Consider the following 22,001-nt stretch of genomic DNA (forward strand, 5'->3'; position numbering starts at 1 on the left):
TTTTCCTGCTTTTAGTCTTTACCTTCTCCCAGTTGACTACTTCTCTGTTCCTAGAGTATTTGTCTAATTCTAAAGCTAATCCTGTTATTACCCTGCTTACGTTCTTTCATCATTTCTCCTATTTCCTACTAGCTAACATTGCAACTACTTAATGTGGCATCTTTATCTCTTATTAATCCTTCAGAACCTATGCTCTAATTATATAAAATTACGTATTATTCCCTGGGTGGATAATGTTTTTTCACCCATGGTCCTTTCTCCTGCTATTTGCTTATTGTGCAATGGTTAACCTTTTTCATCTATCTCTGTTTGGAAAAATCATATTTATCTTTCAAGGGCACCTTTAGTGCCTGTTCCTCTGTGAAGCCTTCCTTGAAACTTTTCCAAGCAGATCTGATTACTTTCTCCTTTGTCCAATTATTGTCCTCTGTATTTGTTTCTATCATTATATTTGTTGCACTGAATTCCAGCTATTTACTTGCCTATGTGCTTCCCATAATGGTGTGATGTGAGATTCATAAGTTAGGGACTCTATCTTATTTCTTTGTATAACCAGTGTGCAGCACAATGTCTGGTACCAAGTATACATTCAACATGTGTTTGAAAGTAGGAATACAGAGAGAAAGCTCCATAAGTTAGAGCAGTGAGAGAAGGCTTTCTAAAGGAAGAAGAATTTTAATTGGGTTTCATAGGAAAGATTGGATTTGGGCAGGAAGAGGTTAAAGGGAGAGAAATGGCCTAAATAAGGATACAGAAGTGGAAATTTACTTAGTGTATTATGAAGTAGAGTCTCATCCAAGTGGAAGAGTCATGTTGGAGAGTACTGGATAAGTACATTGGAAAATTAGATTCAACTTCCATTATGGTGGGATCTATGTGATGGATTATGAAGTTTGGACTTGCACTTGTTTAAATTTTTTCCCCAATTTCCCTCATGTCTAATTGGCATGATAAACAATGTGGCTTCAGAAGAGCCTGGCTACAGTAGGTACAGGGATTGTAATGGGAAGGTGATGAGTTCCGTTTTAGGTATGCTGGAAATGAGGTGATGGTAGAACACACAGTAGCAATAGGAAAACGGAGATGTGCTGTGCATTTCAGGAGGGTGGTAAGAGTGGTAAGAGAGAAAAGGCGTTGAGGGCTAAACTTTGCTCAATTTCTATATAATAGGAAATTGGAGGAGAATATATTATATGTGAGTGAATCTTGAGGAAGGGGTGGTTAAGTGTACAAAAATTATTCATAAAGAGAATGAACAACTAAGAAAATGAAAACACCTAAATGCTTTCTAAGGTCTAGCTACTACGTGTATGCTTTGTGCCCCTCTCCGCCTGCTCCGACCTGGTCAGGAGAGATCAGAGAGTTGCTTCTTTATAAGGATTGTCTTTGAATGGATAGAATAAATGATCCTGATTTTTTAAAAAAGCTTAGCATGTTAGAAAAGAACACTGAAGGGCTTTTGCTAGACTTTTATTTTTTGTGGACTTTAGTGTCACATTTTCATTTTAATATATATTATATGTATTTATATATTTATATCTATATTTAGTCTTTACTACTTCCTGCCAATCTCATAACATACATTGTGAATAGATGGTAATTTTCATTTGCATCCATAATGGTAATATCTGAATATTTATTTCGTTGCTTTGTTTGAAATTTGATGTTTCCAACTTGGCCAGTTCCTGCTTGGCAGGTCTGCCTTGATTGCTCCTTTTTACAGACTGGAGAAGCTTTAATAATTCTGACAGAGAATGCAGGTTCTGACAGAGCTTTAGAATACAACTTGAAGCACTTTGATTTCCAGCATAGTGTTTGCTATCTCAATTTGCTGGTTTGGTCCAAACGATTTTGCACTCCTCCAAATTGATAGGAAAACCAGATCCTGACTAAAAAGAACAAATCATAGAAAAATCTAAAATTATTTCCATAGGATACTTTTCAGATTTATATTATTTCATGTTTAAATGACAGTACATACATGTGACTCCTCTTGATTGCTTTTGATACACTAGCATATTTGATCGTGAAAGAAAAATAATTAACTTGGGATTCAATAAAATAAGACCCATTTATGGAAGATTTTGATTTTGCTATACTGATATGATAGAGTCAGGGAAGCAAGTGATCACTGTCTAGTTGAGGGCTTGCTTTTTAAATATGAAAGCTTTAGAGGAAATTCTCCCTTCCTTTGTGCCTCCCCAGAGTCCTTAATTCCTTTTTGTGTGTTTTACGTTGGAAGTAAGTGGGGAAGAACATGTTACTTTTGGGAAAAACAGAAAGAATGTTCTATAACTTGGTTAATTAAATGCTTGTAAGATATGTGTGTCTCGTGTATAAACCTTAGTGAAATGTTTTCGGGTACCTTCTCTCTCTCAGTTTGTAATCAAAGCCTTGTATTTTATGTAAGTCTAACCAAAATATCAATAGGTAATATGTAGAGAAACAAGTTTGTCCATTGATTCAAATCTCTGGAATGTAGATTCTTTTCATTTTCCTGGCAGCAACTAGTTCACACAGTTCAAATTTTTCTCTGTCCTGTTGTAATTGTCTCTTTTGACCAGGGCCTGAACTAACTTCTTATATTTAAAATTTATCTTCATTTCCTTAATCTCATTCAGAAGCTTTAGAGATGCTGATTTTTCTCCCGAACTAATTTCTATTTATCACGGAGGAGAAATATCAAATGTTGATTAAGGACATGTATTCCAAGAGGTCACATGCTCAAGCTTTGTATCTTGGGATAATACTAAGTATTACATTGAAAGAAAGAAAGAAAGAAAAAAGGAAAGTTCCATTGGGAAATACTTTTGGAACATGCTAGATTAAACCAAATTAAACAAGTTTCTTTAAAATAGGACTTCTCCCAGCTTTTATCCTGTTAATGTGTATTGTATATCTACAAGAAGGCTATGTGGCATGCGGTATTTCCCATTGATTTGACTACAGAACCGCTTTTTGGGAAAGATTTTTGTCATGCTTTAAGGGACTATTGGTGTAATAGAAAGATCACTGATCTGGAATTTAGAAGATCACACTTTGAGCTTCTGATTTACCACTCTGTAGCCTTGTGACCTTGAACAAATCCTTTGTCTTCTAGCCTCAGTTTCCTGATTGGTGACTAAGGTCACTTGCAGCTCTAATACTGTGTCATTTAATGCTTCTGTTGTTGACTCTGAATAGTCACACTTTCCACTTCTTTTTATCTGTTGAAACCATGTCATCATTTCAGTCTATTTTGTCAGGTTGAGGAGATTATATTACCTTTTCTATAAAAGTTCAGAAGAAGAAAACCTTTAAAACCCTGTTTTCCACAGATTGATGGTCATGGAATCCTGTTAGATTAATTAGTTCGAATTGCTTTCTAAAGATAATTCATTCTCCTGATTACATTTTATTGGTCTCTTATATCCACATAACTGTTTTTAAGAGTCCCCTGAGTTTAAATGTGACAAAATTAATCCCAAGCTCCCACCTGTACTCCCCCAACCATTATGGTTTCTGTATGGCATTTTCTTGTAAGAGATAAATATTAGGCATTTGCACTAATGTCTTGACTACTTAAGCAAAAATTGGTAGATTTCATTTTGTGCTGATTTAGTGGATATATTTGAAATGTCTTATGATAATATTGACTGATTAACTTTCTTCTGTGTTAACTTGGAAACTGAGTTAAGATAGGGTAACTTCAGAATTAAAAATATATGCATTAATATGTTTGGTTTTCTTTATGAGACTAAAACTTTATGTACTAAGGCCTTTTGTTGTGGTATTTAAGGTAACAATTTGTTCAAAATTAGAAATTCATTAAAAGCTTAATTACATTTTTTTTTCTTTCCTTTTTTTTTTTGGTGTGTTTGTGTGTGTTTTTCTCTATATAGGCCCAACAGCAAAGAAACCTGGATAACATCGTCTTGCAACAACCCAGAATAGGTAGCAAGAGAAAATCTAAGAAAGATGCATATATAATCTTTGATACAGAGATAGAAAGCACTAGCCCCAAGTCTGAACAGGATTCAGGAATTCTGGATGTTGAAGATGAGGACGATGATGAAGAGGTAACTAACATTTGAACTGGGGAAGTGAAACTATTTTTAAGCTTATATGTAGTATATGGTTGAGATGTGATCAAAAGTTTATCCATATAATACAATTTGTGTGATCTGGATATTAAATGCTATTTTGAATAGAAATGGGCCTCAATTTAACGAAACCAAAGATACATTAGGATAATTTAGATTGTGATTCTTTTTAAAGAATTTAAATTTTAAATGCATTCTTCCAATTTTGAAAAGATTCAGCGTTTTTTTTTTGTTGTTTTTTTTTTTTGAGACAGAATCTCACTCTTTTTGCCTGGGCTAGAGTGCCGTGGCGTCATCCTAGCTCACGGCAACCTCAAACTCCTGGGCTCAAGTGATCCTTCTGCCTCAGCCTCCCAAGTAGCTGGGACTACAGGCATGCACCACCATGCCCGGCTAATTTTTTCTATATATTTTTAGTTGTCCAATTAATTTCTTTCTAATTTTAGTAGAGACGGGGTCTTGCTCTTGCTCAGGCTGGTCTCGAACTCCTGAGCTCAAACAATCCGCCCGCCTCGGCCTCCCAGAGAGCTACAATTACAGGCGTGAGCCACCGCGCCCGGCCTAGATTCAGCGTTTTTTGATTCTATACTGACTGGGAGCTACATTAAGGGAAGAGTAGAGAGGTAACCTGACCTAGAGACAAGAGGTCTAGGTGACCTCTACTAAAACTAGAACAGAGTTACTTGAGGTAAATATAAGATGTTACTTCAAAAAGTTAGGAGTGAACAAATAGATTTACCTTGAGAAATGATTCAAGTTGAAAATATAAAAAGGTTCCAGAAAGTTGAGAATACATTTCTGGAGGAAATACATATATGAGTGATTATGGGATATCTAGGAATTTTATGAGATATCCATAACCTCTTAGATGAGTTATGTGTCACTGTCAGGCAAGAATAAGATTAAGTGGCTTAACTGGTACATATTTTTATATTCTTCTTTGTTGTTGGAAGTATATTTAATGTGTTTTTTAAAACTGTTGTGGCATTTGAGATTTCCTGTTCAAATGTTTTTTGTAAATACTTATCATTTGCATTAATTGGATCAGTGTCTTTGCGAGTGTAGTGTTTAGGAGCATGAGCTTTAGAGTCAGACTATATTCCAGTCCTGGCTTTGCCATTTTATTTTTTAACATTATTAATAATCATATCATTTACTTTTAAAATGGCTACTGATATATGTGAGAAACCATTTACTCCTATACTCAGTAAACTTTTTTGCCTTTAAGCGCTTTTCTCCTTTTAATTGTTTCATTTCTTCAGATAAAACTGGGTTCACTATTTCTTCGTCATCCTTGTCTCCTATTATACCCTTACTACCCTTCTTTCTCTTCTCTGTCTCCAAAAGTTATGCTCAAAAACTCGTCACTGTCTAACTTTGTAATCTTAAGTAATTTGCTTAATCTGTTGGAACCTTAGTCTTCAGCTATCAAGTAAAGTCTCCCCCATATAGCAGCAGTCCCCAACCTTTTTGGCACCAGGGACTGGTTTCACAGAAGACGATTTTTCCAAGGACCTAGGTGGGGGATGGTTTTGGGATGATTCAAGCACATTACATTTATTGTGCAGTCAAACCTCTCTGCTAATGACAATCTGTATTTGCAGTCACTCCCCAGCGCTAGCATCACCACCTCAACTCTACCTCAGATCATCAGGCATTAGTTCTCATAAGAACCGTGCAACTTAGATCTCTGGCGTGTGCAGTTTACAGTAGGGTTCATGCTCCTGTGAGAATCTAATGCTGCCACTGGTCTGACAGGAGGTGGAGCTTATTCTGTGATGCAAGCGATGGGGAGCGGTGGTAAATACAGATGAAGCTTTGCTCTCTCACCCACCACTCACCTCCTACTGTGCAGCCTGGTTCCTAAAAGACCATAGACTGGTACTCGTCTGCGGCCCAGGGGTTGGGGACTGCAGCCATATAGGATTGCATAAGTGTCTGTCCATAAAAGGTGGTCAACAAACATTAGTTTTATTATTCTTCCTTACTGACTTCTATTATGTATCACCATTGTCAGTATGCCTGTACCTATTATTATTCCTTTTTGACTTCAAAAATAGAATTGGTACTGTTTAAACTGTTTGGGCTGAAAGGCAAGTAATCAAATAGTTATGTGTCTAAAACATTAGCATTTAAGTTTGATTGAATGTCTTAGGGACTATCATATTTGTAAAGTACTACCTTCTTTTATGTAGTTTTCATTATCGAGGGGACACATTTCTGCCATTTAAGTGAATAATTGTATTTATCATTTTTAGTTAAAATTTATACTTGACTAGGACATGTAAATGAGGTACATTAATAGTTATCAATGCTTGAAAGTTTCATCCTAATTTGTATTGTACTTAGATTGCAAGAACTCCTAATAGCTCTTAATAGAGCTAAAAAAAATCTTTTGAATGTTACCTAATGGACCACTTTAGACAAAAGAACCAACTATTTGTGTGATAACCTGTGGAGATAGAAAGGAGGAGAGAGGACTGTATCCTCTTGAATATTTTCTAGCATTCTGTCTTCCAGCCTGGAATGACTGGTGTGTTAGGATATGGATCCATCCTGGAGATCAGACTGTCAGGGATTAGGCTCATCACAGGTGACTAGTCAACAGCGGTAGTATAATAAAGTCTTTCCCAAGAAAGACTAGTTAACTCCTTTAATGTACATTTTGGGTACTCATCAAGAAAATGAAATTCTGTGAGGATGGAAACAGAAGTTACCCATAGTCTCTGCCCTTGGATAACCTGAAGAGATGGTTAGATGATAAGATAAAAAAATAAAATATATATATAGTTCTTATATATCATTGAGAACCTTCTGGATAGAAACCATTCTTTATCATTAGCTCACTTAAGATCCTGGATAAGTTCCTTTTAATTTTTATGCCATGTTTCTTCTTGCTTTGTTCTATGAGGTCCAGAGAAGATGGAGAAAGTGAGATTAGTAAAATATGCTGGGGGGGGGGTTCCTCATAAAGATAGTACAATAAGAATGTACTTGGAAGTTAATATTTTAAAATGGTTTCATATCCTAAATCAAACAGAATTCATATTAAATATTTGCTGATTGAGCTCTTACAACAAGAATTCAGCACTTCACTGTCATCTAAAGGCATCCTATCTTAAAAAAAATCCTACCTTATATTTATTTACTTCTCAGTTTGAATCTTCTTCAAGTGCACATTCTTAATCTCAAACCTCATGTAGAGAATTATTTATTTAGATGTTTCCAAACGGGTTTCTTGGCATAGTTCTTGCATGGTGTGAATAAATTCTTCAGATAAGGTCTTTCATGACCCACTGTGACGTTCTGACCTTCATTCTTGTCATTCTTCAACAGACCTCATTGAGAACAGCATAGTTTTTGGAATATTGTGACTTTTAATCTGTGAGTATGGTAATTGTGGCATAGAATCCTGTAGGGCAGTGGTTCTTAATCTATTTGGGGTCATGTATCTCTTTGAGAGTTCCGTAAAAATATATGGAGTGATTTCCCAGTAAAATGTACATGTATTCATTCAAAAACAGTTCTGCATGAAATTTCAAGAGGTTCATGAAATTCATTTTACTCCTAGGACCCAACTTAAGTACCATGTTGTCAAGCAATGCTTCTTGAACTTTATTGTGCATAGAAATCACCTGGGAATCATATTAAAATGCAGATTATGATTCTGCAGGTTGGGGATGAGTCTGAGAGTCTGCATTTTTAATAATGTCCCAGGTGAGGATGGGGCTTCTGGTCCCTGGATCACATTTTGAGCTTCAAGGCTATAGAGGACCATGAGGAAGCTTTTTTGGTATGTAAATAAAACAAACCCATGATTATTTGAGTCTCCTATTGATTTTCCATTAATATGATTTAAAACTTTTTGGGCAATAAGCCAGTACTTGAAGAGAAAGTTATATTTTGCTTTCTAAAATTTGTTCTTTATTATACATTACCAGCCCATTTTTAAATGAAATTTTATAATTCTAATTTAACAAGTTTAGGTACTTATTCTTCAAAGTAAAAACTTTTTACCCTTTCTTGTGCTTTTAATGAAAATATATTTAATATATTCTTTGAGTTGAATGACATTTTTAGGCTATTTATTGTATTTACTATATCTTTAGCTTAATGACACTTAAGAGGAGATCATGAAATCAGGTGAGTAGGAAAACCGAAACACCTGGAACAGAGCTTTTTCACACAGTAAGCGGATTGTTAATATATTATTAAACCGAAATAAAGTTTATACTAGGGATGGGAAAAACTTAACAGCCTGGGGAACTGAAGATGAAGTCTCAATAGTAAGTTGTCATCTTGGATGAAAAACTACCTCATCATATTGAATGAACTGAAGGAGTTAGTCTCTTTCTCTTTTTTTGTTCTATCCCCCAACCCCCAAACCCCAGCTTTTGAGGAGTGTTGCAAAGAAAAGTATTCCCTAGTAAAATTCTCTCTTTATTTTTATGTTATTTTTGACTAAGCTAATGAAAGGGTCATAATTAAAGTAAGTGTTTTTAACTGAGCATATATGAAAGTTGAACTATATAAAACTGCCAGTATTTTACCATTTTTGATCAACTTAACTCAATTGATTTTCCGTCAAAACATGTAAGGCAATTTGCGTTGAATCTCTATATCACCCTGTGATATATGCAGATGTTAATGTTCTTCTCTAAATGTCTAGATAGGACTTTAAAAAATTTTTTTAGAAATAGCGAACATTTTAAATTGAAAATAAATTTATGGTCCTAGATTCATCGTGAATATCAGTTTTGAAATATTTGAAGATAAAATACAAAGAAGCCCACAATATGATACATTATTTGTGAGAAGGGGGACAACCATGTCATCCATACCACCCATCATATAGTATGGGTCAAATTAATGTTTGTTGACCAGGTTTAGCTCTCCGGATTTTGGTGCCTCTTTTCAAATATGGAATTAAAACAAGAGGGAATTGCTAATTTAAATGCAAATACTATCTAATAGAAAGCCTTCTGAGATATCTTGATGATTACAATACTGTACTAATTTGGAAGTAACAGGATGTATTAATATTAATTTGCTAGGACTGCCATAACAAAATACTACAGATTGGGTGGCTTAAACAACAAAAATTTATTTGCTCACAATTTTAGAGGCTGGAAGTCCAAGATCATGGTTCTGACAGGGTCGGGTTTTTCCAAGGCGTCTCCCTTTGTTTGCAGATGTCTGCCTTCTAGCTGTGTCTTCACATGGCCGTTTCTCTTTGCTCACACATCCTGTTGTCTCTTCTTTTTACGAGGTGTCTCTTCCTCTTTTTATAAGGACACCAATCCTATTGGATTAAGAACCTACTCTAGGACCTCATTTAACCTCAATTACCTCTTTAAAGGCCCTATCTCCAACTACAGTCACAATTGGACTTAGGGATTCACCATATAAATTTTGGAGGGGACATAATTCAGTCCATAACACAGGGTGATTGGAAAGTGTACAAATAAGAGTTGTATTTTGAAGGTATAAGTTCTATTAGTCTTGTGCTATTAGGGAAAATTCTCTAATCATCCCTTTTCTCACCTATAAAATAGAGACAATAATTTGTGTCAAATTGCTTATAAAAATTGTGGTCGTTTTGATATGTGACCCAAATTTTAAAATGTTTCTTGTAAAACTTTCTGTTGACGGGAAGGTAGTAGAAAGTAAGGGTCATTCCTCAATAAGTTAATGTGAAATAAAAGATGCCATTAGAGGTTTGCAGTTTAAACCAGAGGTTGTAGAATGACAGCTCATGGACCAGAAACAGCTTGCAAACTGGTTGTTGGCCTGAACAGTGCTTAAGATTTTTTAAATTAGTTGTCAACTCTTAAAAGTCAATTGAATTCACATAAAAATCTGGATTTCCCACTTAGTTTCTTTCTAAGCATGGTATTAATAAACAGACCCTGAGTAGCAAGGTTGTCATCAGGAATATGGTTTTTTCTGTAAGCCACGATTCCTGATGTGTCTGCACACTGGCCATTGCTATTTATCGTTACATGTATGCTGTTGTTGAAGGAAATATAATATTACTTATATTAGGCATATATCAAAAAATGCCAAATGAAAGACAGACTGCCAGAGCCATAAATATTTGAAAAAAATGATGAGTACATAGTCCTTTGTAAAAGCGAATAATAGTCATTGATATTTCATATGCAAAGTATGTCTAATAAGGGAATACAATTTAAAAGGCCAGCCTACTTCACTTATTCCCAATACCCATTGGCCCTGCAGGCTTCTAGTTTTTCACTTCTGTTCTTAATGAAAGTTGGTCTATTAAGGAGAAATACAGTCAAAGGAAAAGTAGGTATCTATACAAAGTTGAATGAAGACATTATGACGTGTGTTAGATATTCTGTTTTAGTTTTCTTATTCCAATTCTTGATCTTTTATGTCTATCCATTGGTAAAGATATATTATGGCTTACATTGATTTAAGGTCCTTTTAAGTTTTTTCATTATGATCTTATTAGGAATGCCCTGTTATTTTGAAATTGTTTGCTTCTATTATAAAATTCTGTCTTTTCAGGTCTTCTAGAATTTCTCCTTTATATTCTCATTGATTATTCAACCCTCTTTACCCCTGTGCTAAGTTGTTAATAACCCCAATAATGGAAATTACTTCTCCCCCTTCCTTGTCTAAAATACTCTATTATACTTTTCTCTAAAGGACCAACTCAATTCCACCTCTTCTGTAACACTATCTTTTTTAAAAACTTCTTTTACTTTTGGAGAATTTTAAATCTTCAGAAAAGTTACACGTATGGTATCTATATGCCCTTCACTTAAATATTCCGCTTATTAAAACTTGACACTTCTTCTCTCTCTCTATCAAAAATTTAATTTTGAAAGAATCAGGTGTGTGTGTGTGTGTGTGTGTGTATTTTTTCTTTTCCTTTCAAAACTGAGCCATCTGAAAGAAAGTGACATACTTCATTATTTTCGAACTGTAAATATCATAACGTATGTTTCCTGAGAATGACATTCTTCTACATAACCACTGTACAATGATCACACTCAGGAATTTTAACATTGCAATAATACTGTCACTTAATATACATCCCATAGACAAATTTCCCCAGTTGTCCCAAAAATGTTCTTTATAGCAGATTTTTTCCTTTCATTTTTTTTCCTGCAGACATATCCAGAAAAATATCACACATTACATTTAATTTTAATATCTGTTTAGTTTCCCTTAATATCCTTCTATTTAGGTACATCTGGTTATGTCCTCATGACTAGATTCAGGTTAATCATTTTTTGGCAGGAATATCACAAAGCTAACATTATGCTCCTTTGATTGCATCACATCAGGAGGGAGGTACACAGTTGGTTAAGGAGGTATCCACTAGATTTCTTCACCATAAAGGTACCTTTCCCCTTGTGTAATTAGTAAGTGTTCTGTGGAGCGATACTTTAAGACCATGTGAGTATCTTATTTCCTATTATTAATAATAGTAGTTTGTCACCCAGGGGTTTTAGAATTCATTGATGATGATTCTTTCCTGAATCATGTGTTACTATGGTGGTTGTAAATGGTGATTTTCTATTTTTATCATTTCTTTCACATTTATTAGTTGGCATTCTTTTGCAAAGAACTTTTCCTTTCTCCCCTTTCTTGTTTTAAGTGTAAGTAAAGGCACATGGATTCTTATTTTATATACAGTGGGTTATATTCCATTCTTTCATTTCAATTCTTCAGTTCCAAATTTGGTCAGTGGAGGTCTTTTCCATATCCGTCCAGTTTTTGAGCACAGGAAATCCGAGGTTCTGCCCCAGCCCCTACATCAGCCATTTCTTCAAAGACCTGTCATTCCTTTTACTGAAGAATGGTATTTAGAAACTGAGATGGGAGCATTAGTTATGCTCCTTTCATGGACAGAGCTAAGAAATGCACCTGCTACACTAACACATAGACTTTTTTTATAAATCATGAGTTAAACCTAATACTTACAATTCCAATCTAATATAATAGATCCTTCTCTTCTCTCATTCTATGTTTGTATGTCTCAGGATTCTGGTTTCCAGAGTACCAATATATTTACTCATTTGTCTTTATAATGCACACAAAGTAGTTTTAGAATTACTATGCTAATGTCGCTAAAAGCAATAAACTTATTAAGTTCAATATTTTGTTTGCAGTTCTTTTAATCCTACAATGCATCCCACTATGTCTACATAGTTCAGAGTACTGTGTTCAAACATTTCTTGGCTAATTTTTTTCTTCCGTGTGATTGTTACCAAATTGATATATAATTAGTTCATTTGTTCGTTTTTGTATTATTTTTTAGAGTTCTGCTATCCTTATTAATTTAATTTTTTCACTATGTAAACTATGAACATGGTTTAAAAGGCAAAATTATATAAGAAGATACAGTCAGTGAAATGCCACTCTCATCCTTATTCTTTCCACACTTCTCCTACCTATGCTTTGTAAGTAAAAAGTATTTTTAGTTTGTGTATGTATACCCTTCATTATACCTTAAACAATATGCTTATTAATAGCATAATACATATATATTTGTGTGCTTTCTTTTTTCATTTGAAAATATATACTGCAAATTACTCCATATCAGTTCATAAAAATCTTTCTCAGTCTATTTTTACTGATAAATATTATTCCATTGTTTGGCTGTATCATAGTTTATTCAGTTAATCTATATATGGGCACTTAATGATTTCCAATATTTTTCTATTAAAAAGTAGTGTTTCACTTGCACAGCCATTAGAATAGCTAAAATTAAAAAAAAAACAAACTGACAATACCAAGTACTGGCAAGGATGTAGAGCAAGTGAAACTATATATTGGTGTAAAAATGTGAAATGGTACAGTCATTTTGGAAAACAGATTGATGGTTTATTATAAAGTTGAATGTACACCTACCATATATGACCTAGCAATCCCACTCCTAGATATTTAGCCAACATGTTCACTCAGAAACCTGCACCTGAATATCTATAGGAGCTTTGTTCATACATTACCAAAATTAAAAATACCCTAAATGTCCTTCAATGGATGAAGGGATAAGCAAACTATGGTATCTCCATAATCGGAATATCACTCTGAAATAAAAAGGAATGAACTATAGATACATGAACAACAATACAGATGAATCTAAAATGCATCATTCTAAATGAAAGAAGCCAGAGTCAAAAGGCTGCATACTATAGGAGTCTATGTATACAACACTCCTAAAAAGGGAAAACTCTAGGGACAGAAAATAGATCAGTGTTTGCCAAGGTCTAGGTGTCAGGGAACAATTTGACTACAAAAGAGCATGAGGGAATTTTTTCGGGTGGTAGAACTGTTTCTTTTTATCATAATTATGATAGTCAGTACAGGAAGGACTATATGCATTTGTCAGAACTTACAGAATTGTTGACCTAGCAAGGGTGAGTTTTACCGTATGTAAAATACCTCAAAACTTAAAAAAAAAAAAAAATCAAGAACTGAGAATTGTTTTTTCATATAATCAGAGCTGTATCCTCAGGGTAGGTTCCTAGAAGCAGGATTGTTAGTCAAGGGGTAAATGCCTTTATAGTTTTGTTAGATAATGTCAAATTCTCCTTCACAGAGGTTGTACTATTTTCTATATACCCCACAGCCCACCTCAGCAACGTATGAGGTGCCAATATCCTTACAGCTTCTTTAAGAGAGTATTTTTTTTTAAGCTTCTGAATTTTTGCCAGTCTCATAGATGAAAAATGGTATTTCTGTGTAGTTTTAACTTGCATTTGCATTCCTATTACTATGGGTAAAGTTGAATATCTTAGAAGTTTAGGGGCCATTTGTATATCTTTTTTTTTTCTTTTTGGTAAACTGCTTATGTCTTGTGCCCATTTTTCTAATGACTTGGGTTTTTTCCTTCAGTTTTTCCAAGTTCTTTATCTATTAGGGATGTTAGTTCCTTACCTGTAATATTGTAATTTTTGTTTAACCCACTTTTGCTCACTTAATTTTTCCTTTTCTTAAACCTTTTGTATTTTTTTTTTGACCAAATTTAGTGCTAAATTTCCTTTTTTGCCTAACAGTTTAGAGTTTCCTAGCATATAGTGGATTCTTGTTAAATAAAGACCAGTTGAATTTTTAATTTCACCAGCATTCAGCTTTAAGCAGAGAATTCTTGAGAGACTATCCTCTGATTTTGGCCACAGGTTTTTTATAGTGCCTCAGTAAGGAGAAATGGTGGTTTTTCCTGATTTTCTTCTGCTTAGGGTAAACACTTGAATAAATTAAGTGGTAATCTCTTTCGAAATTTCTCAGAAAGGATCCTAATTATTTGTGAGAAGCTCCACAGCAATATTCCTTATTTTTTAAGACAGAGCTCTCGCCAGGGTATTCTGATATGCTCAAGGACTTAAAAAATTCTTTATATTTTTGCTAATTCTAGTCACGTAGAATCGTAGGCCTTCCGGTTTGTTGGTATGTCTGTGGTGTTTAGTCTAGCTCCATAAAAGCTTATGTCCAAATAAATTCTACCCTTCTTTTCTCTGAATATTTGGAAACAAAGTAGTTCAAAAAGCACATTAGTGAAAAATGTATTTCCTGGCTTCTAGACATAAGATGGGTAGTTGCAATTGAACTTCTGAATGCAAAGGCAGTGCCCCTTCAGCTAATCATTTGTTGTTTGCTCCCTGCAGAAAAATACCTGATATATTTTAATAACTTGAGAGCCAAGTAATGCTCAGAAATGGGTACCAAGTCCCTTCATTCATTTACCAATACCAAGAAACGATCTTGTGTAAAGTGGTAATCAAAAGTAGTTTCAAGGTGGAGAATGGCTCAGATGATTAGTGAGAAACATATCTAAATTCTTTGCAAACTCCTATCATACTCTTTTTGGATAATGCATGTACTTTGAAAGACTTCTTAAGAGAAAAATAAGTGGTGTGTGCATGTGGGTATATGTGTATGAGAGACAGTGTGTGTGTGTATGTCTCTATCTTCTGGTACAGATGTGTGAACAGTAGGGCTAGAACACACTAATGCACTTGTTTTCATGTACTATCTTTATCAGCAGCATAAATAACTCTCTCAAAGTACATTTGCTGCTCTTCTTGAGTGGAGGGAGGCAAGCAAGCTTTTATTTTATTCTAGTCCCCTTTTCTAATGATGTGCTTACCCAGCAGTAAAATGGGTAAATTTATTAGGTTACCTATAGATAATGTTTTTCCCTGCCTTCCTTCACTAATGAGTCTTTTAAGACAGTAGAAATGGCTACTAACTCTGACTACTTTTTTGGGGGGAGGGTTTAGAAAAATAGTAAATGAAAGTAAATGAATGTATCCATTCAAACTTTAATGGCATTATTTTTTAAAAATCAAAATCTCCTTTTTTCTTTAATATGTAAAAACACGTTCCTTATGCTTTTTTGAGAAAAACTTAACTGTCTACCTTTCTGTTTGTTGATACTTCCTTTTACTTGAACTAAAATGTATTAGAGAAGAAGAAAAAGATATCATGAAAGTCAGATCCTGATGTTTTATGGGAATCTTTGTAATTAGAAATGTTCATATTTTTTTTCCTCCTGATCATCTAATATTCCCATGTCTATTCTGACTCTTTGTATCTTCTCTAGCAAATACTGTCTGCAGAGGCTCATAAGCCTATTTTTCAGAGCATATTTCATTAATCCTATTTATAGATTTATATTTCTTAGTTGGTTAAGTCCTCTCTCTCCAGACTCTTTTTGGTCATCTATATAGTGGCTTCACGTGATAGGTGGTATATTTATAGGATATAAATGCTATTTAACAACAAATATTTCACAAAAAAATTAGGAAGTATTGCTTTGAGTGAAACTTAATATTTATCATACAAATAAAAGAATCATTATATTGAAATAAACAAATTAGCCATATGTATTGGTATCTAGTGGATACATGATCTCTAATGGATACATGAATGAAAGAATGTAGTAGTTGCCTCCAGGCTATTGAAATTCAGTGATCACCCCAAAATTCTATTAATAGCTTTTTATTTATCTGTTATTTAAAAATAAATCATAGTTCCCCTAATTTATACAATATTATAACATGCTCTGAGGCACAGATATCTTAATTAATAGAATCTAAATCTTACTTACTATTTGATCCTCCTGAAAATAAAGAGATTTGAGCTGGCAAAATGCACTAACGTGTTCCATTCTCAAACTATACAGGGAATTAGGTAGCTGCTGTCCTTGGTGATGAAATTATTTCAGTTGAATTCTTAAGGAAAATAACTAGTTAAAAAAGCAGGATAATCTTGAATATACTGTTTGTGGCTACTGTTAGTATTTTCATAGATCTATGTGAACTTCTAGAAAAATACAGACTGGTATTATATCTTAAGGTCTTAAGTTCCTGACTGCCAGGCAGAGGAAATGTTTAACTATTCTAATCATGTTTCTGTATCTCAGAAAGAAAGCCCTTATGAGAGGAAATGACAGCGTCCTACCACAAAGTTATCTCTTATCAGTTACAGTCCCAGTCGATAATGATTTGTCAAATTTAGACATGTGTAAAATGCCAGGGCTGTGTTATTTACTTTGGAAAGGAAAAATTAGATGAAGCTGATAAAGAAGGAGTCATGGCTTTTGTTAGGAGACAGAAACCATTAGAGACAGTTATTGTTAGCTTAGGAAAGTGTCCTTGGACCCCTCCTTCTGCCCTGGGTGAAACCTAAATCTGCTTGAATCATTCTTTGCAACTTGAGGGGAGGGAGGAGCAAAGGAGGGGAAGAAGTACGAAGGAAGGGAAGGAAGGCCACTTTGACAGAGAGTTAGCATTTTAAATGCAGAGCAAAATGTGGACCTTAAACCAGACCTATTTCTGTGAGTCAGGAAAATCTACCTTTTGTTCTGGTACTCTTCCTCACCCCCGTTTATTTAGGGTTTTGAAAGTTCATTTCTTATTCTTCTAAACATGTAGCATTCTTTCATGTCCAGTGTATGTTGCTCTTCTCCTTTTGCCTTTCCGTAGTTGTAAGTGATTCTTTTTCATTAGTGGAAGCAGAGAAAACACATCTAGCTCAAAGCAACATGAGTCAGTGCATACTTTACATACCTTTATCCTCACAGCACTCTTCTTGGTTCCTCACAGTGTTCATTCCTAGTGTTCCTCACAGAGGGGAGCATAGAGGAAAAATGATTTCTAAACATTAGGCTATTTTGGGGATAGAGGTAAAGATTGTGAACTGAAACCTTGTTTTGCTCCGTTATTTTTTCCCCTGGATTTCTGTGTGCTGTTTTCAAAGCAGGCAGTCTTGTGCTTAGGAAAACTTAACTGGATGATGGTTCTAGAGCTAAGATACAGTGGAGCCAATACTTATAGGTCAGGGAACTTTGAACAACAGGTCAGGGCACTTTGAACAGTTTGAAGCTGAGTTAATGATGTCACAACAGCCTCATGGAGAATAGGTTTGGTTGTACATATTTGTTGGAGATGACAGAAAAAGGCCTTTATATCTCCTCTCTAAATATATCTATTTTTTTATAGTTTGTCCAGATAAAACAGTCTTAGCCCATTAGTAACCAAATATCTTTGTTAGGGGGCCCTGTTAGCTTATTCATCACAGATTTCTAGGGAAACTGCCCCTTCATGTGGATGTTCGTTCTGTAAGGATGGGTCTGATGTGTGGAAGAGCCAAGGCTCTGCCTGAGGAATGGCCAGAGGCAGTTTCCTTTTGACTGAAGCCATGCCTCTGAGACAAAGTAAAACAAAATAAATAAACTGTATGAAGAACAACACATAAACAAAGTTATGATTAAACTGGCTATTCAATGTTAGGTAAGATAAATTTTCTAAACTTTTTGTAAATATATATTTATAATAAATAACTATAATTATTTCATCTAAATAAAAGAAAAAAATTTCATTTCCTACACAAATCAAACTTTTCTAACGTGTTTTCTTCTTGTCTTTTTTTCAAAGACATGTGTAGTTTTTATTTAAATACTATGGTGAATATAATTTTTTGGTGTTTTTCTATTTTTCTTCTTTCGAGATTATATTTTACGTAGTTGAAGGCTCTGGTTTTTCTGGCAAGATAAAAGAAATTTCCTGGTGTTTGGCAAGATGAAATAGGTTCTGTTTTCCTATCCAGATAAAATAAATTTCCTTCAAATCTCTACTTTACAATCAAAAAAGGGAGACTATAAAGATGTTTTAATGTTGTCATTTCAAATAAGAATTCCTAAAGTGATCATTTGTTGACTCTTTTTGTGTTAAGATGAAAATGAGTGTCTACTTGTACTGTCACAGTTATAATTTTTACATGATTTTTAATCCTACTTTTTATTTTAACTGCTTGGTGCCCATCTGTGCATAAAATGCTTTTCTCAGTAATTTACAATGCTCATTAACTCTTATAAAGCCTTTTTTTATTTCTTAAGTCAAATTGTCCTTGGGCCATGGTGTGGGATCTTGAGCACCTTACCATCAGTCTTTAGATTCACTTAAAAGTTTGTTGTGCGTGCTTACACAGTATATAGCACTATGAGGTACTTAAATATAGAGATTTAATTTTTGCCCCCATGAATGCGGAGCAGATGAACAGAACCGTCAATAAATTTGAACCAATGAATACAAAGGCGTGATGGTTTCAGAGGGAAAAGAAAGTGGGGCTTGTGCTTTTGAATTGCAGAATGAGTAGATTTCATTCAAGAAAAGCATCTTGGTGAAGATGCTATACCCCCAAAGAAGAAATGAGGTTTAATTCTTTATGTAATTTTTTTCCTTTTTCCTTTTGCTTAATTTTGTTTTGTTTAACATTTATCTTCATTATCTTCTTTTATTCTTGTTAAATCCCTATAAGTCAATTGATAGTTTCCTTTTTTTAATTGAGGAAATTGAGGCCAAAGTAAATTGTGACTTACTCATTGTCAGGTCACATAGCAAATCAGTTTTAGCACTGAGACTAGACTCTAGTTCTTACCTGATATTTTTTCTTTTACTTTCTCTTTTGATGTCTAGGTTTAATTGACATGCATTATTCATGTTATAATCTGTTGTGATTACTTGTGGGTTTGGCTTTTCCATTCATTATCTTATTTTTCACATAATTTCCCCTCTCTTCCCAGCATATTTCTGTATTCTGAGTGCATGCTAATTCTTGTGCCCTTCAGAAGTTGGATGGCAAACCACTTAATTCATATTGTGTGCCAAGTTTTGGTTTTGACTACTGAAACTTAGTTTTTTATGTAAACTAACATGTATCTTAGAAGACAAAGTCGAGTTATCAAAGTCACATTCCTACATTCTTACTTTCCCTTTAGAGTCCCATGGCCCAAGATGTACCTGTAAAGGTAGATACAGGATTAGTGCCACCTGTTTCTCTTCTCTCCTATCCATGCCTGCGAGCTTTGTCCCAGCCTTGGTGGTATATCTTTACAGTTTATTAATGCCATGGCTAAAATACCAGAACTAGATCTTTTGGAGCATATGTTTTTTGTTTGTTTGTTTTGTATCTCTAACTTTGAAGCTAGGACTTTTAAAAAAACAAAATGCTTGAGTAGTAAAAGTGAATGCAATTGCTCTTAATAGCTTTCTTTGAATTTTTTGTGATAATCTTGTATTTGCAGGTACCTGGGGCCCAAGATTTGGTGGATTTCTCTCCTGTTTATCGATGTCTACACATATATTCTGTCCTGGTGAGTTTTTATCTGGCTCTGACTAATAAAGATATATATTAAATTCAAAACTCTGCTTTCTCATTTTTGGTAGTTTTTATGTATTTTTAAGAGTGGGGAATGAGAAACTATTGCTTAAGCAGTATTATTTATAAAAAATAGTATATTTTTCTTGCTTCTTGAATCTTTTGTTTATGTCTGTTATGTAACATGCTATAGCTAGTGACGTTTCTATCAGTTGTCAACAAATTAGCTTGTAACTAGAAATATTCATATGTTCAGATTTCTATTTTTAATTTAATAATGTACTTATTTAAATAACAATAGCCCATATTTACACATTAAAATAGTATTTGTGAAAATGTTCAAATTTTCAATTTCTGATGACTATTTTTCTTTTTGTCATATAAAGCATATGAAAAAAGGAACCTCTTTAGGGGGTGGGGAATATTGTGGGTATTAATTATATTCTAAAAAATGGCTCCTTTCTCCATCTTGATAGTATACCCACATGAAGACACACAGATACACACAAAGTGAATAAAATATTAAACTCTAGTATCAACAAACATAAATTGGTGAGAGAAGCCTGTTAGTGATATTTTTTATAGCAAAGTTCAGTGAAGCTTATATCAGGTTGTTTTTAATATATTCAAGTATGTCTTATTGTCCACTCTGTTCCCATTTTCGTTCTTCATAGATTTAACATAGTCACTTAATCATTACTCCAGACAATGGGACAGTGATCCATGGACTTTATGGGCTGAAGTATTTTGTGGTAGTTTCCATTAGTTTCGGAAAAGACCTAGTAGCTTCCTCTGCTCTTCCTTTCCCTCTCCTTCCTGCTTGCTCTTCCTCTTTTCTTCTTTCTTTCCCTCCCTCTCTCTTCTCCCTGTAAACTCCCTCTCTCTCCATCTATCATTCCTTCTTATATAAAGATGAAGTTGAATGTAGATTGAATTGTATCAAAGCATCTAAAACAAGTAGACAATTATTTTTCAATCTCAGCTATGGATAATTAAATCATATACATCTTAGATTGTGATATACTATTATCATTTTGTACAAGGGCCCCTCTTATATTATATTATATTTTTCAATTCAGTCCCTATTCACAAGGACTAATGTCTTCTATTTCCAAGAATACTAACTCTAATATGTTTAATACATGATCATGGATGTGCATGTGTCTTTGAAAAATATATAGTGATTTTGTATATGTATGTGTTTTTAATTTATTCAAATGGTATTGTGCTATTTATCTACTTCTATTTCTTATATTTTTTATTCAGCACTATCTTAAATATCTATCCTTGTTAAAGTGTGTATATCTGGCTCATTTTCTCTTCCTACTGCATGATAGTTAATTGATGGTTTGTATTTGCTATGTTTTAATTATATATTACTTTAGTCACCATAACTTGAATTGCCTCTGGTATTCTACTGTAACAAATAGTACTCTCTTATGAACTCATGTGTGAGTTTCTACCTAGGAGTAGAATTGTGTCATAAGGTATAATACTTAATTTTACTAATTTCTAATTTTTGCTAACCTGATAGATTTTGAATGACTTCTCTTTTTTTTAATATGCATTTCTCTGATTATTGGTAAAAATTTTGCTTCTCTTCATAGACTTACTAATCATTTGAGATTTTTCTTCTATAAAATGCTTAAATTTTTAACTTTCATTCAATTTTTGTATTAGGTTTCTTATTTTTTTCCCTCTTTTCTGGAAAGAGAAATTTCCAGAAATTCCTTATATTGTAGATATGGACAGTTTAGGATGTTGCAAATGTCTTTTGTTTCAGCATGTTACCAGACTCTAAACTATGTCTATGTTTTCTTTGATGAAACAGAGATCTTTAATTTTGATGTGATCAAGTCCACCAATTTTTTTTTTTTTTTTTTTTTTTGAGGCAGAGTCTCACTCTGTTGCCCTGGCTACAGTGATTGCCGTGGCGTCAGCCTAGCTCACAGCAACCTCAAACTCCTGGGCTCAAGCGATCCTCCTGCCTCAGCTTCCCAGGTAGCTGGGACTACAGGCATGCGCCACCATGCCCGGCTAATTTTTTCTATATAGTTTTAGTTGTCCAATTAATTTCTTTCTACTTTTAGTAGAGATGGGGTCTCGCTCTTGCTCAGGCTGGTCTCGAACTCCTGAGCTCAAACGATCTGCCCGCCTCGGCCTCCCAGAGTGCTGGGATTACAGGCGTGAGCCACCGCGCCCGGCCAAGTCCACCAATTTTTAACTTAATACTTTTTGAGTTAATACTTTTTGAGTCTTATTTTTTTTTTTTTAAAA

General features: G+C 34.2%; 1 protein-coding gene across 1 annotated transcript in view; it reads left to right on the forward strand.

Annotated features, from left to right (window-relative positions):
• The window catches only part of EXOC6B (exocyst complex component 6B), a 595,194-nt gene that overhangs the window by 244,833 nt on the left and 328,360 nt on the right, over positions 1 to 22,001 (forward strand). Inside the window, exons 7-8 of the mRNA XM_012646509.1 lie at positions 3,882 to 4,058; positions 19,651 to 19,719. Coding sequence (XP_012501963.1) covers positions 3,882 to 4,058; positions 19,651 to 19,719 — 246 coding nt within the window. The remainder of the gene's footprint in view (positions 1 to 3,881; positions 4,059 to 19,650; positions 19,720 to 22,001) is intronic.

Source organism: Propithecus coquereli, unplaced genomic scaffold (genome assembly GCF_000956105.1).
Source record: "Propithecus coquereli isolate 6110/MARCELLA unplaced genomic scaffold, Pcoq_1.0 Scaffold243, whole genome shotgun sequence".
In the NCBI taxonomy this organism is placed as follows: Eukaryota; Metazoa; Chordata; class Mammalia; order Primates; family Indriidae; genus Propithecus; species Propithecus coquereli.